A 12991-nucleotide genomic window follows, 5' to 3' on the forward strand; every position below is an offset into this window, starting at 1 on the left:
TTAAAGAGAGGGGAATGCAACTCTTGCTTCTGTCCTCATACAAAACTATAACCTGAAGACAAAGGCTGACACAGAGGTCTGGAACTAAAGCATTCCCCTTCAGTCATGAAAGGGAATGTGGTGGGAAAATGTGTTTGAATTGAGGTGTGTGTTAGGTATTGTGAATAGAATTGTTGAAAAAGCTTGTGGGCTCAAGTAAGAAACCATATGAGTGTTCAGAAATAAAAAAAAAAATTATTAGAAAGGCCTTATCTGCAGAGCTTAAATGGGGAAGGAAGAGAAGAGAAATAGCTAAAAGAAATTTTGGGGACAAGGAAGTAACAGGCTGAGAGGATGAGTGGAGCATCAGCTCTTGGGCATCTGGGTCTATGTCAACTGTAAGGCTCAGGTGAGAGTATTACATAGGAAAGAAAAGAAACATTCAAAGTTAGTCAAAGATAAGGGAAGAAAAGAGCAGCTTTTACCCACCTCTATATGACTACAAAGTTGTCAGCAAACAAAGCTGATAAACTATCAAAACTGCTTCTGAGATCCATAGCAGAGTATCCATCAAATACAGCCCAGGGAAATGCATTTGCCCAGCCCCAAAGCCTGCAGGTCAGCTCCCGAGGAGGGAGCACACTCAGTGTGGTAGCAGAGCTGCCGGGGATGAGGGGTGACCAGCTGTCACTTGGGCACCCTTGCCACCCACTCGAGTCCTGCAGATCAGTCCCCAAAGGACTGTCACAAGAAAAGCAAGGCAAAGCCTGAAGATGGGGAACAGTGCCAAGAGCAAAAGAATAGGAGTGTTTTCTATGGCATGTCTATAAACATACTCCTGTCTTCCACAGAGCTGCTTCCCTTCTGTGACTTTCCCGTTAGCTGCAGTGAAGAGAAGGAAAAATACACAAAGGGGAAATGTAAAGATGAAAAAACCTATGAAAATAGAAAACTGCAGCCTTTACCTGTTTCCAAAGTTTAAATAAAAAGCATTAAAAACTTTAAATTTAACTTAATTAAAAATATTTGAATAATTTCTTTAGTGAGTTCATTGGAAAATTAAAAAATCAAAAGACTACTTTTTTGGTAGTAAAATTTTCCTACTGAAAAAGTCACTTCCAATGTATTCTGTAACTTGTATAGTGATGCTTTTAATGGGTTTTAGTTTGACATAGTGAGCTCACATTGCATCTGAGGTACTGAGCTATTCATTAGACAACTGAAATAGCTAACTCCCACTTCTTAATGACAACACTCCCCTTTGGTATTCCTCCTGCTAATATATGTCTGTAGAAATATTTATCTTGTAATCTTTACATTCTTTTCACCAAAGGCAGTGACTGAAAATCAAAGAGGAATGTGTCATATTTTACAGCATAAGCACAATCAATTTGTGTATATTGGAGCGTAGATGTGAAATAGCGTTAATTATACCAGCTAAAATCCAGAGAGAGCACTTCCTTTTATAGCAAAGTACCTTCTAAATTAAACAAATGTGAAAGCCTGGTAAAGCAAAAGTATAGCCCTCATTACTAGTTATGGCATATTATAAATATAAAAGCTTTTCATGCCATAAATTGTGGATTCTTAAATATGAAGTACTACCTTAAAACTAAATATGCAGAAAATCCTTTTAAGGCAAAGTAAAAAGGGAAATATTTCTTGATTGGTGAACTATATACATAATTCTTGTTATTTTGCATTTTACCTTAAAAAAAAAAAGGTAAAAGGATTTTTCAGATTTCTCAAATGTTTACACTAATTCACTCATACATATTATTACTGGGGCAATGATGCCATTTCCTGCACTATGGAAAAATTCCTCAGCTTGCATAGCTGCACAGTTCTGGTTGGCTTTAGTGGCTGTCCTCATAGTAGACCACAATTAAGTTCTCTGCTGGATTTTTTTACTAAGTCCTGTGCTGTAGAAGTTTATACTTCCCCAAGTATCCGATGACTGATGAACATATGCCAACTTTGCTTCCCAATAACAACATGATGTGATGAGTGCTCTGAAACCAGAGAACATTCTCCAGCATCACATTGTAGTGTCAGGACTACCATAGAATTGTTCTTACTAGCAAATAAAGTCGGAGTCTGGAGGGACAAACCAAATAATTTGATGGCAAAACTGTGGTGGAAAATCTTCAGGAGTAGCCACAATAAACACTGAATTAATAAAAATATGACGTGTAGCTTGGTGAAGAATAAGTGTGTGGTGTTAGTTAATTTAACACTACTAATAGTAATTGTTTACATATGTCTATATTTCTTTCTGTCCTCTCTTACCATTAAGCAACAGAAATGATTCCTACAGCATCTCACTGTCTTAATCAAAAACTTAGGAGAGTTTTGTAATTCCTGGATAAAGAGCATGACTTGAGCCATGATTTCATGCCATGACAAGAACTTGCTGCACCCATCAGAAAAAACCCCAAGCACATAGACCGGGAGGGAAGGAACCTTTCTCCACCCAATGCACCCATTGCTGCAAACTATTACAGAAGTAGGATGGGGGAATGCACTGGGGATGGTGATTTAGACACAAACAGTGGTGCCTTGTCCACAAAGAACACTCAGAACTCCTTCATGCAAGAGCTCTAGTGAGTCTATCTCATGCTTTTAATGCCAAGGCAATTTCTCAAATGTTGTCCAAAGAATCATTATCACAATTACAGTTGTATAAACATCATAAAAGTTTACCTGACTATGTTCAATTATCCATTCAACTGACTCAAAGGCACCTGAAAGTTTTAATTTAGACACAGTGCAGGAGCCTTATGTGCTATGCAATCTATGCCATGACCTAATTGAAGGACTCAAAGAGACTTCCAGGAGGGTTGGATTGGGTCCACTGTCAGTGCTTATTAAGCAGTAAATAGCTCCCATAACTGCAATGGTATATATATGCATATGCAAATACAGTCTTATTTACCAGATGGAGATGATTAGTCTGGGTGTACAGCCATTCTGATGCCTTATTTTCCATCAGTCTCCCTAAACACTTTTCCTTCTGATCTGATCATGCAGAAGAACACCGTGAAAGGTGCTGTCATAAATTATCCTCTCTCCTCTGTCCGTCCCATGAAGATGCCCAAATGGAGAAAGTAATTGATGTTAAAAGAGATTATCTATTTTTTTGTATGTTGTCCTTAGTTCTGATCAATCTTAACAGCAGCATCCATGCAGTGTACTCAGGATTTATGGACCTGATTAGAAAACAAGATGAGACAGAACCATTCAAAATCTTATCTCTTTATGGCCAACTTGACTAAGTTTTTCAAGATGAAAGATAAAGTCAGATGTCTCTTCTAGCAGAGAAAAAAGTTGAAGTTTAAAGTCTCACTGTGTTTTTTAAGCTTCACGGTTTTCTATGACTTTTATTCTGAGAGAAATAAACTCTAGAAATACACATGCTACAAAAATCATAGTTCTCAAGCCATTTGTTCCTCTATATAGGAAACATTAATGGCCTCAAAAAATATTGATGTTTGTGCTTAAAAACAATCCTGTTTTTAACAGGGGTATTTTATACATTCCTTTTTACCCTTTTTTATTGTAGAAAAGAATAGTGCTTATTATTATAAAGCTTATAGCTTAGTTTCCATATTATTTAATTTCATAAAAATCATGTTTAAAACTAATTGCAATGCCTTAAAACAAAGTAGATTAATCAATTGTTTTTAAAGTTGGAAACTGTTGGCTCATAAAGAGAAAACTCCAGACACATATATAAAGTATATGGCTACTGTTTTCTTTTATACAACATATTAGAATAAAATAGAGTAAAAATAAGACAAGTTTATTGAGGGAGAGCACAAAGAACAAGGAGATGAGGATCCTCTTGTATGTCTCTGTTATGGAAATCGCAGAGACTGCAGGTGGCTCATGCAGAGGGGAAACTTTTGCAAAGCTATTAATCTGTTCCTGGCCTCCCTCAGATGGAGCAAGGGTGTTCCTTACAGAAAACAATGAAAGCCCAAAATTAGTCACCAGACTGCCTTGTGCTGATTGCTAATCCATTTAGTGTGAAAGTTGTGCTTGAGGGGAAGTTGTTGAGGTGGAGGAACCAACTTAATTTTAGGAGGTTTTGAGTATAATCCTAGATTTTCACATGAAGCCTTTACCTAGCCACATCCAGGCTTGGAAAAATTGGAGATTAGTCACAGCAGAAGTTATTTGAGCACTGATTTTCCTTTGAAGAAAATCGTGCTCTAAAGCATTCGGTTAGAACCAAAACATATTTATTAAGGCCAGAAGGCAGGGACTTCTTCCTATTTGCTTTATATCAAATGTTTATCCTTTATATCCATGCCCATTGCCATGGCAGCAACTGGGAGACAGCTCCTGCTTTTCACAGGAATTCTTATGCACTTCCAGCTAATAAGTGCTGTGGTGTTCCCTTGGATACAGCGCTGGAGAAACGCTTCCCTGGGGATGGACTTTTCCCTCCTCCAAGGCCACCACTCTGGTCTAATCGAGGAACGCTGTTGTATCAGTACCAACAAAAGCTGACGCTGGTGGATGCTCAGAGTGTCTAAATCCTCCTTGGTTTTGTTTCTTTGTGGCTGTTTAGGCGCTATGATAACTATAAAGTCGGGACCTTCCTCCTGTGCCAGAGCGTGTCGCGGGTGTTTGAAGTGCACGTGCGGCAATGGGACTGTGGCGGTCACCGCTCCGCCACCGCCTGCAACTGCGGTGTGGCTGCTCGGGAAGGGGGTGACACCGTGGTGCTGGACACCTGCAATGGCCACTTCCGGGAGGGCAGACCCCAGCTAACCATCAAAAACACCGAGGGACCTCCGCGAGTCAAAATCCTAAAGTCCTATGGAGGCAGAAAAATAACAGTATGTGGATGGTTGAGCACTCTTGTTGTCGATGTGCTTTAAAAATGTGGGTTTAATATCCTGAATTATTAATGAAGTTGCTGAAAAAAAATCTACCTGAAGCCATAAGAGTGCCTGCAGCAAAATGCACCACGAAATGAGATGCAGGGAAGTAGCTGGTTAAAGTGTTAGTTAAACAAACTGTAAAACAAAACTAAACAAACATCTCTGGAAGTTTCTTGGAGACATAGCAGAGCCCTAATATTGTTACTTACTCTCTGCAGCACTGCAGCCTGCTCCCTCTTTGTTTATGCCAGGCACTACCCAACTGCATCACATAAAGCAAATTTCTTTGCAGAGTTCACGATATAAATATTCAAGGAAACATCACAGGTAGCAGAATAATGGAGTTTTAGAGTGGAGCAGTAAGGCACTATTAGTCAGATCCAGATAGCCTCCAAAAGCTGTGAAAATGGGCTGCAAATGTGCAACATTTGGTGTAATGTAAAGCATTTGCCTAAAAAATATATGACCACAACATACTTTGCATAAGTATCGCTTATCCGCACTAATCCAGTGAAATCACTGGAAGAATGAGAGCAGGCTGCACCAGGGGCTTTGGTGAAGAGAAGAGCCACAAATTGTGGCCCAAAAGATAATTTTATCCTAGGGTTGTATCATCAAGATTTATTGCCATGAAACATTTTGGATGAAGATCTGTCCACAGTAGAGCCAGAATGATGCAGGGAGTGCCTGTGCTTGGCTCTCCTTGTGATCTCACTTTGGCATACATCTCAGGAAGGTAGTAATTGAAAGTCTGTTAATTATAGAATAGAGAAAAAAAACAAGAATCAAGCTGTCATTTCATTTTGCAACTGAATGCAATATAATTACTATTTTATTACTAGAATATTCTTAGCAAGGAAACCCTATTCTCATTTACACCTCAGGTAAGCCTCAGGGAAACAAGACATACTGGAGAACAGATATGGATCCTGCTCTGAACTGAATGGGAATCTATAGGAAGTGTGCAGCAGTGATCCCTGATCATACCCCAGTGTCCTGGTTTGTTCAGCATTGCCCATTGCCAGCTCCATGCAGTGCAGGAGCTGCTCTCCACTGGCTCCCACAACATTCAAGGAAGCTTAGAATGGGGTTGTCACGCTTTTCCGTGCAAGGTGGCAGCTTCCAGCAGCCAGTCATTAAATATCTCTGCAAACTGAGGTCTCAAAAATCATCTTTGAAGCCTCAATGAGCAGAGTTAAATCCAGGTGGGATCTGTTGCCTGGGGCAGCAGGAAAGGAAAGGGTTACAGCCCTCCAAAGTCCTGAAATAAATCCACACCTGGAAATATTAATCCAGGCAGCACAGAAGACTGAACAGCTCATGTGGTTCTGACTGCAAGGATTTTACACACAGCCTTGTAGAAAATGCTCCTCCCTGCAGTAAAGCATGTAATTAGAAGACATGTGTTTATGTGAAGAAGGAAATCAAATTCTACCCAGCACTGTCTCAGCTGCAGTTCTCCTGCTCTGCCTATTAAACCACCAGAAAAAAGTTACAACCATCAGGCCATTTGTGCTTTATATGTTTTGTTGTTTTTGGGGGTTTTTTTTTATCCTTGGGAAGTGAAACATAAGTACAGTCAAAGTGGAGGGATAGTCAAGAACTTCTGAGGTGCTCAAAGCACTGGGTTTATATGATGACTTTCATTATTCCCCAAGGCAAATAATTTTTGAAAAAAGGAGGCTTTAAATGTCCTGATCAAAGCAGTGTCCCCAGCTGTCATTACAATCAGTGGCATTTTGCTTCTCTGCACATGAAGAGCTCCTCAAAAGTATTTGTGTGCTTGAAATGATGGCTGGGAAGATAAAACAGGCATTATTATTATTTATTGGAGCCTATAAGTAAACTCTGCATTCCAGCACAGGAATAAAAATATAAGCTTGTTGCTCCTTCATTGATATGATTTGGTGGGGAGGATCTTAAAAGGGGCAAAAATATCCCTACAAAGAATGAAAAGCAAAGGACATTATTTGCCTGAATAAATTATACTTAGAGGCCTCTTAGAAAAGAAAAATAATTATTTTGGAATTATTATAATGAGATGTTTGCAACTCTTTAATGTATTTTTTAACAGTAACTGAAAACATTTAATTTTGGATAAAAAGAAAATATCACTTATCAGGGTAGTATGTTCCTGCTCCTATTCCTGGCCCAGATAATTTTCTTTTTACCTGTAATAATAAAGCAAACAAAAAAAAATACATTTCACCTGAGCAGATATTTTCTTTTTGCTTTTTTATTATTATTATTATTTGGTTTGTAAACCAATCTGAAAAATCCATTATCCCCACAGTTACTTCTTGTTTTGAACCTTGCCATTTTTTTTTATTTTAAAGGTCAGTGTAAGCCTATCACTAGTTCTTTAATGAGAAAATTGCTTTATCCACTTTAAAACACAATCCTTTTCTGGGTAATCCGGCCTTGGAAAATGAAGCAATTTTTCAGAGGGAAGAAAGCTGTTTTTCAAACTTGGCAGTTTATCTGAAAGAAATTATTTCCCAGTCAAAGGCACAAGGGTGGCCTTATTGTCATGGAAGTCACTTCAAAAATTAGCTGGTAACTTACCAGTGGGAAAACTTCAATGGATGCAATTATTAATTCAAGAAGAAAGTACTTGTGCAGTTTTATACTTATGCATTGCTATCAGATATTAATACCATGGAATCTGAAAGCAAGATAAATAATAGCACAAATAAATATTTATAGTGTTCCTAAGTGATCTTAAATTACCTCTGCCATCACTAACGTCCTGCTTTTATATTTTCATTTATGGAAAGTGACATTTTTTATTGCATAAAAAACTTGGTGAGAGCTTCAATTCACTGGTTGGTTTTTTTCTGCCTCCTCAGATCCTGTTCCCATCAGGAGCGTTTGTTCGAGCCGATGTGAGCGAATGGGGAATGGGTGTGACAGTGAGGACACCAGGCAGGGACTTCAACAGCACCAGAGGGTTGTGTGGCCTCTTTGACGGGATCAGTCACAACGACCTGAGCAATGTGCCTGAGGAAGACTTCATAGAGGAGTGGAGGTACAAAGCCAGAAAGGATCCCACCCGGGAGATGCTCTGAGCACTGTTACAAATGGTCTTAATAGTTTATTTCATTACATACTCCCCTAATGGCCTGACAGAGAGTTCAGCTTAACCTACAGGGGAAGCCTGGAGACCCATCACCATCCCAACAGCACAGGGGCTTATTTTCCAGTCAGCACAATACACAGCAGCACTTAGGAGAGAGAAGTTATATTCACAAGTGATGTCATGTTAACAGCTGTGTTAAGAGCCCTCTCAGCTGTTAAAAAAAATGCAGTTCTCACCCACACTTGAAAATGTAGATAAATGACAATAGGGATTAATTAAGGGTTTGGTATTTCCCTTGTTCTTTTTTTCCTGAACACTAATTACAAAATGTGAGTATAGATTAAATGTTACATTTTGACAAAGTGTGGTAATATATATACCATGCAAAAACTTAATATCTACTCTACTAATGATGACAGCAAGACAGATGGTCTGGAACAAGAGGCAGGAGTCTGGCTCTGACATATCCCTGCCATTGTCCATATCCCTCTCTGTAACCCTAACATAGTCCCACATTTTAAGTCCTGTGGCTGAACTTTAAACATCCCTAATAGGTGTCTCTAAAACCAAAATGGATTTGCTTGTGTAGTCTTGTTTGTGAAGCATGTTTAAAAGACAGGAAAAAAAAACAACTGTAAAATACCACTTACTGTGTACATGGGAACTCATCACAATCCTTGAGGAACAATGAATTTTTAGAACTCTTGCATTTCAGAAAATAAAAAAAACAAAACACCTCTACCATATTCTAATTCTATTCAATGGGCCCAAGTAATGGCTATCTAAAATCCATTTTGACCTATAAATTGTAACTTTTAGAATATGATAATCAGTCAGAGCTTCTGAGCAGGCAAATGGAGAAATAGCTGGGTGCAAGAACCAACCACTGATCCAAAAATGGCTAAAAAGCTCCTTAGGAGGATCTTTGCAAAGCAAGTTTGTTGGAGGATTTGAAGCCAAAGAAAAATATAAAGGAATTTACTTACAAAACACTGAAGAGTTTTCTAGGACATATGATGGAGATACTTCAGGGGAGGCAGAAGAAGCTCCTACTCAGTAAGAAAGGCAAGAGGGGTGATTAGTTTCATCCTGCAGTAGTCCCAAGGATGGATACTCAAGAACCCCTCAGAACCTGGTTAAAAAAAAAACAAAACAAAACCCAAAAAGAAGCAAACAAACAAACAAACAAAAAAAAACAAAGAAGAAACTAAGGCCACCTCCAAAGGAGACTGGATCTTTCTCTGATCCACCCACGGAGAAATGGTACAGTAAAACCCAAGAGTCAGAGGGTGATTTTTCTGCTGCTGTTTTTAATTTCATTGTCAATAACCCTGAAAGCATGTTAGGCTTTCTCCAGCACCTGAAGCTAGTCTGAGTGCCCACCATCTGGCAGTTCGGTGCTTTCCCTGGCTCCCACCTCTCTCAAGCAGCTGCAGGGCTCTGAATGGCACAGCTCTGGTTTCCACATCAGATTTCCAACACAGCTTTCAAACAATAAAACATTAGAGCTTTCCAGCCATTAAATAACAACCAGACAAAGAAGAGCTGAATTTTAAAATATGTTTTAAGCAGGAGAAATAAATTTTTCAAATAGTTTTTAAAATATAACAAGAAAGAAGCAGAAATACTATTCATTTTGAACTTTCTCTCTATAATATCATCCAGCTTGGTTTGAAAAGCTTATCTTTAATATTTTCTTGATTACAATGGACAGCCCAGAGGAATGATAGTGTGTTCATCTTATGCAGGGCACAGAAGGCACATGCCAGCTCACTGAGGTGCTGTGGGTATGTGCATGGCTGTGAGGAAGGATGGGGGTTCCTGTGGCTTCAACCTTTCCATCCAACCTTGCATTCCATCCGGGCAGTTAAATGCCTCCCTGACATCCGATCCCGTCAGATCTCGGAAGCTAAGCAGGGTCAGCCCTGGATTAGTACTTGGATGGGAGACCTCCTGGGCAATGCCGGGTGCTGTCGGTTCTAGTCCTGAGGACTTCACTGGCACTGTCCAAGCTCGCTCGGCCGTGGCAGATGAACCTCAGGACTTAAACAGTGGGGCCAGTTCTGCGCACGCTGAGCCTCACCTAAAATCCACTGCGCAGGCTGGAAGGGCACACCCACGTGGGGACAGCCCTGCCCAAATCTTCGTTCAGCGAAGCTGAGCCACACACACACACACACACATTCCATCCTGTTGACCAGGGCTGTCTGAAAAAAGGTAAATTCCACACAGGATTAACAAAGGATTTTGTCTCAACAAAATATCAAGGCAAAAGAGTTTCATTTCACTGAAATGCTGTGTATTAAGTTTCTGCCCTGATTCTGGAGCAGTTGAAGTTGCTTATTTATTTATTAAGTAAATTATATTTAGCCTAGCCTCTAGTTTATGTAGCATTATAGCAAAGGAAGAGCTAATTCTGCTGCCTTAGTTTAGGTTTGCCATTAGTTGGTAATGGGTCTGGGAAGGTTCAGGTGCAGGTAACCCCTCTGTTAGAGCTGGAGAAATAGGACATGCAGGATCTCTACTCAGACACTAAAGTGTGTTGTGCAAATTGCTACTCCCTCAATATTTTATTGTCCTAGACTTTAGTAGAGTGTAGAATAGCTTGTGCCTTTCCATGGGCATCAAAACCATCCTGTTGTCTCACTACTGTATTCTTCTGTGCCCACACATTGAGAAAAAGAATTTCATAAATGTTTGTGCTCTTGTTCCAAGAGGAGAAATTGGTTCATTTTGCCAGTGTCACTGAGACATTTTATTTAGAAGTTAGGATTGTGTCAATGACCAAAACAGCAATATTACATATGCCATTTTCAATATATTTTGGACAAATTGGATAAAGGCAATTATGGTTTCCAATAACAATATCTAGTGTCTGGCTCCAATATGCTGGCAAATGTTTTCACTTTCCTAAAACCTCAACATTCTGGCTGCAAGACAAAATTAATGCCAAAATAATTTCAATTTTTGGTGCTATTTCAAATTTGTCTGGAAATGACATGCTGATAACTATTGGGACAGGAAACATATCCTTTTCTGTGAAGCTCCAGGATTCCTCTCGTGCTGCACAAATAAGATCAGTAAGAGGTATGAAATTTCTGAAGAAACCTTATTCATGGCTGTTTATTCAAGGTGAACTCTATAGAAGTTCATCTGTCATTAAAAATGGACTAAATTAAAAAAGAGGGGGGGTGGGAAGGGGGAATCACCTCACCTGATATTATAGCCTAGTACTATGGTCAATAGAAAACTGCTTTGTGTTGAAAGAAAAACTTAAAAAAAAATTCATTAGAAGAAAAGAATGAAATTAAATATGCATAAAAAGTACAGAACAAAAAACCACCTAAAGGAGAAAAGTGATCCACATCTTAGAGGAAACCTGTAAGGCAAATAGATGAAGATGGTTTTCATAATACAGCACTTGAAAAAAAAATTACTTTTCTGTGGTTCTCCAAGAGTTATCTGGGTCACACCAGGGACAAATCCAAGGCCTTATTTCATGTGTAATACACAAAGGGTAACCTGCACCTTACAGAAAGCTTTGTTCAGACAATTCAAAGTTAGGCAATGCTCCAGAAAAGCACTTAAGCATCTGTTGCTAAGTCCCCATATAGTGCTAAAAAAACGTCCAGGACAACTCAAGAAGGGCAGTGCAAAAGTGACTAAAGAAAACAGAGATCAAAACTGAAGCATTATTTTTGAAGATTGGGAATTTATACATACCCCAGGCTCAGGGAAAGAAAGTTTACTTGATATTATAGACTTATTTGTTGAAAGTTTTCTCTCTCTGATCCCTTTCTATTTTTAAATCAGAATTCCTCCAGGGAGAAGTTTGTTTGACAGGACTCCAGCACCTTCTGAGAAGAAGCAAAGGAGAAGTTACTGCAGATGTCAGAAAGGGAATGCTATGTCTGTGCCTGTGGCAAACACTTTGAGTGCCTTTCAGGCTCCTTTCCCTCAGCCCTCTGGTTGCCATTCTGATCCTGTGGATTACACCTCTGCAATCCCATATCTGGATGTTGCATCTGAGTTTGTCACTCACTCAGAAACAGAGTCTACTTTAAGAAAAGATGAGAAACCCTTGACCAAGCCTTTTAATCAACAATACCTGCCCAAATCAGTCCAAAAGCGAGGTAGCCCCAAGGTACAGTTAAAACCCCTCACACATATTTCTATGAGTAACAGCTCCATTAACTCCACGAAACCAACAGGAGACCTAAGGAAAGTGAAAAGGCAAGATGACTATTATGAATACTCATCCCTTCACCCATTGCACAGCCCAACCCAGAGAGACTCGGAGGGATTTGCATATTTTTTTCCTGAGGATTACTTTGAGGGCGTTCGGATGAAGCTTCCACTGACATGGCCCACTCCCAATGGCCTGACTGCTGGCAAAGCTCGGGAGATTTGCCACCAAATTCTTGCAAATTCCACCGTTGGCTTGGTGTGTAAAAGCCTCCTGGGAAAACAGCTGAATGAGGCAATTGATATATGCCTTTTGGATCTGCAGCTCAAAGATGACGTGGCTTGGGTGAGGGCATTGATAGCCCTTTTGGAAAATGAATGTGAAAGAAGAGTGCTTGGAAACAGGAACAGAGTGTTTGGTGTTGGAAACCAGCCATCTGCTGCCTGGGAGGAAATCCTCGCCGCTCTCCGGTGTCCTGCTCTCTGTAACAGCCATGGACACTGCACGGAACTGGGCTGCCAGTGCTTTGAAGGCCACAGCTCCTATGACTGTAGCATTGTCAAAAGTAAGTAAAAAATTCTTTCCTTAATATTGGAATTATTAGGTAGAACATCTGCACAGAGTTGTTTGCTCTTCAAACAGTGCTACCAGCAAGGTATTTGATGAATTAGTAATCAGGTTTTGACCTTGAAGAGCCAATCAAAATATCTGGTTGGCTGGTCCTTCTTTCTTTTTTTTTGCCTCAGTAACTTTTTAAAAATGGATTTTACAAGCCTCTTAGCAAATTGGTTTTGCAGAAGTGATTTTCTTTACATCTGATCTATCACCAGCATGCTGACAAGAAAGCTTCTGACA

At 39.6% G+C, this 12991-nt stretch overlaps 1 protein-coding gene across 1 annotated transcript in view; it reads left to right on the forward strand.

Moving 5' to 3' along the window:
• LOC139675109 (von Willebrand factor D and EGF domain-containing protein-like) overlaps window positions 1-12991 on the forward strand; it is a 176902-nt gene that overhangs the window by 69639 nt on the left and 94272 nt on the right. The window contains exons 9-11 of the mRNA XM_071562336.1: window positions 4556-4826; window positions 7721-7899; window positions 11764-12701. Coding sequence (XP_071418437.1) covers window positions 4556-4826; window positions 7721-7899; window positions 11764-12701 — 1388 coding nt within the window. The remainder of the gene's footprint in view (window positions 1-4555; window positions 4827-7720; window positions 7900-11763; window positions 12702-12991) is intronic.

The sequence above is a fragment of the Pithys albifrons genome, chromosome 8, assembly GCF_047495875.1.
Source record: "Pithys albifrons albifrons isolate INPA30051 chromosome 8, PitAlb_v1, whole genome shotgun sequence".
Lineage (NCBI taxonomy): Eukaryota > Metazoa > Chordata > Aves > Passeriformes > Thamnophilidae > Pithys > Pithys albifrons.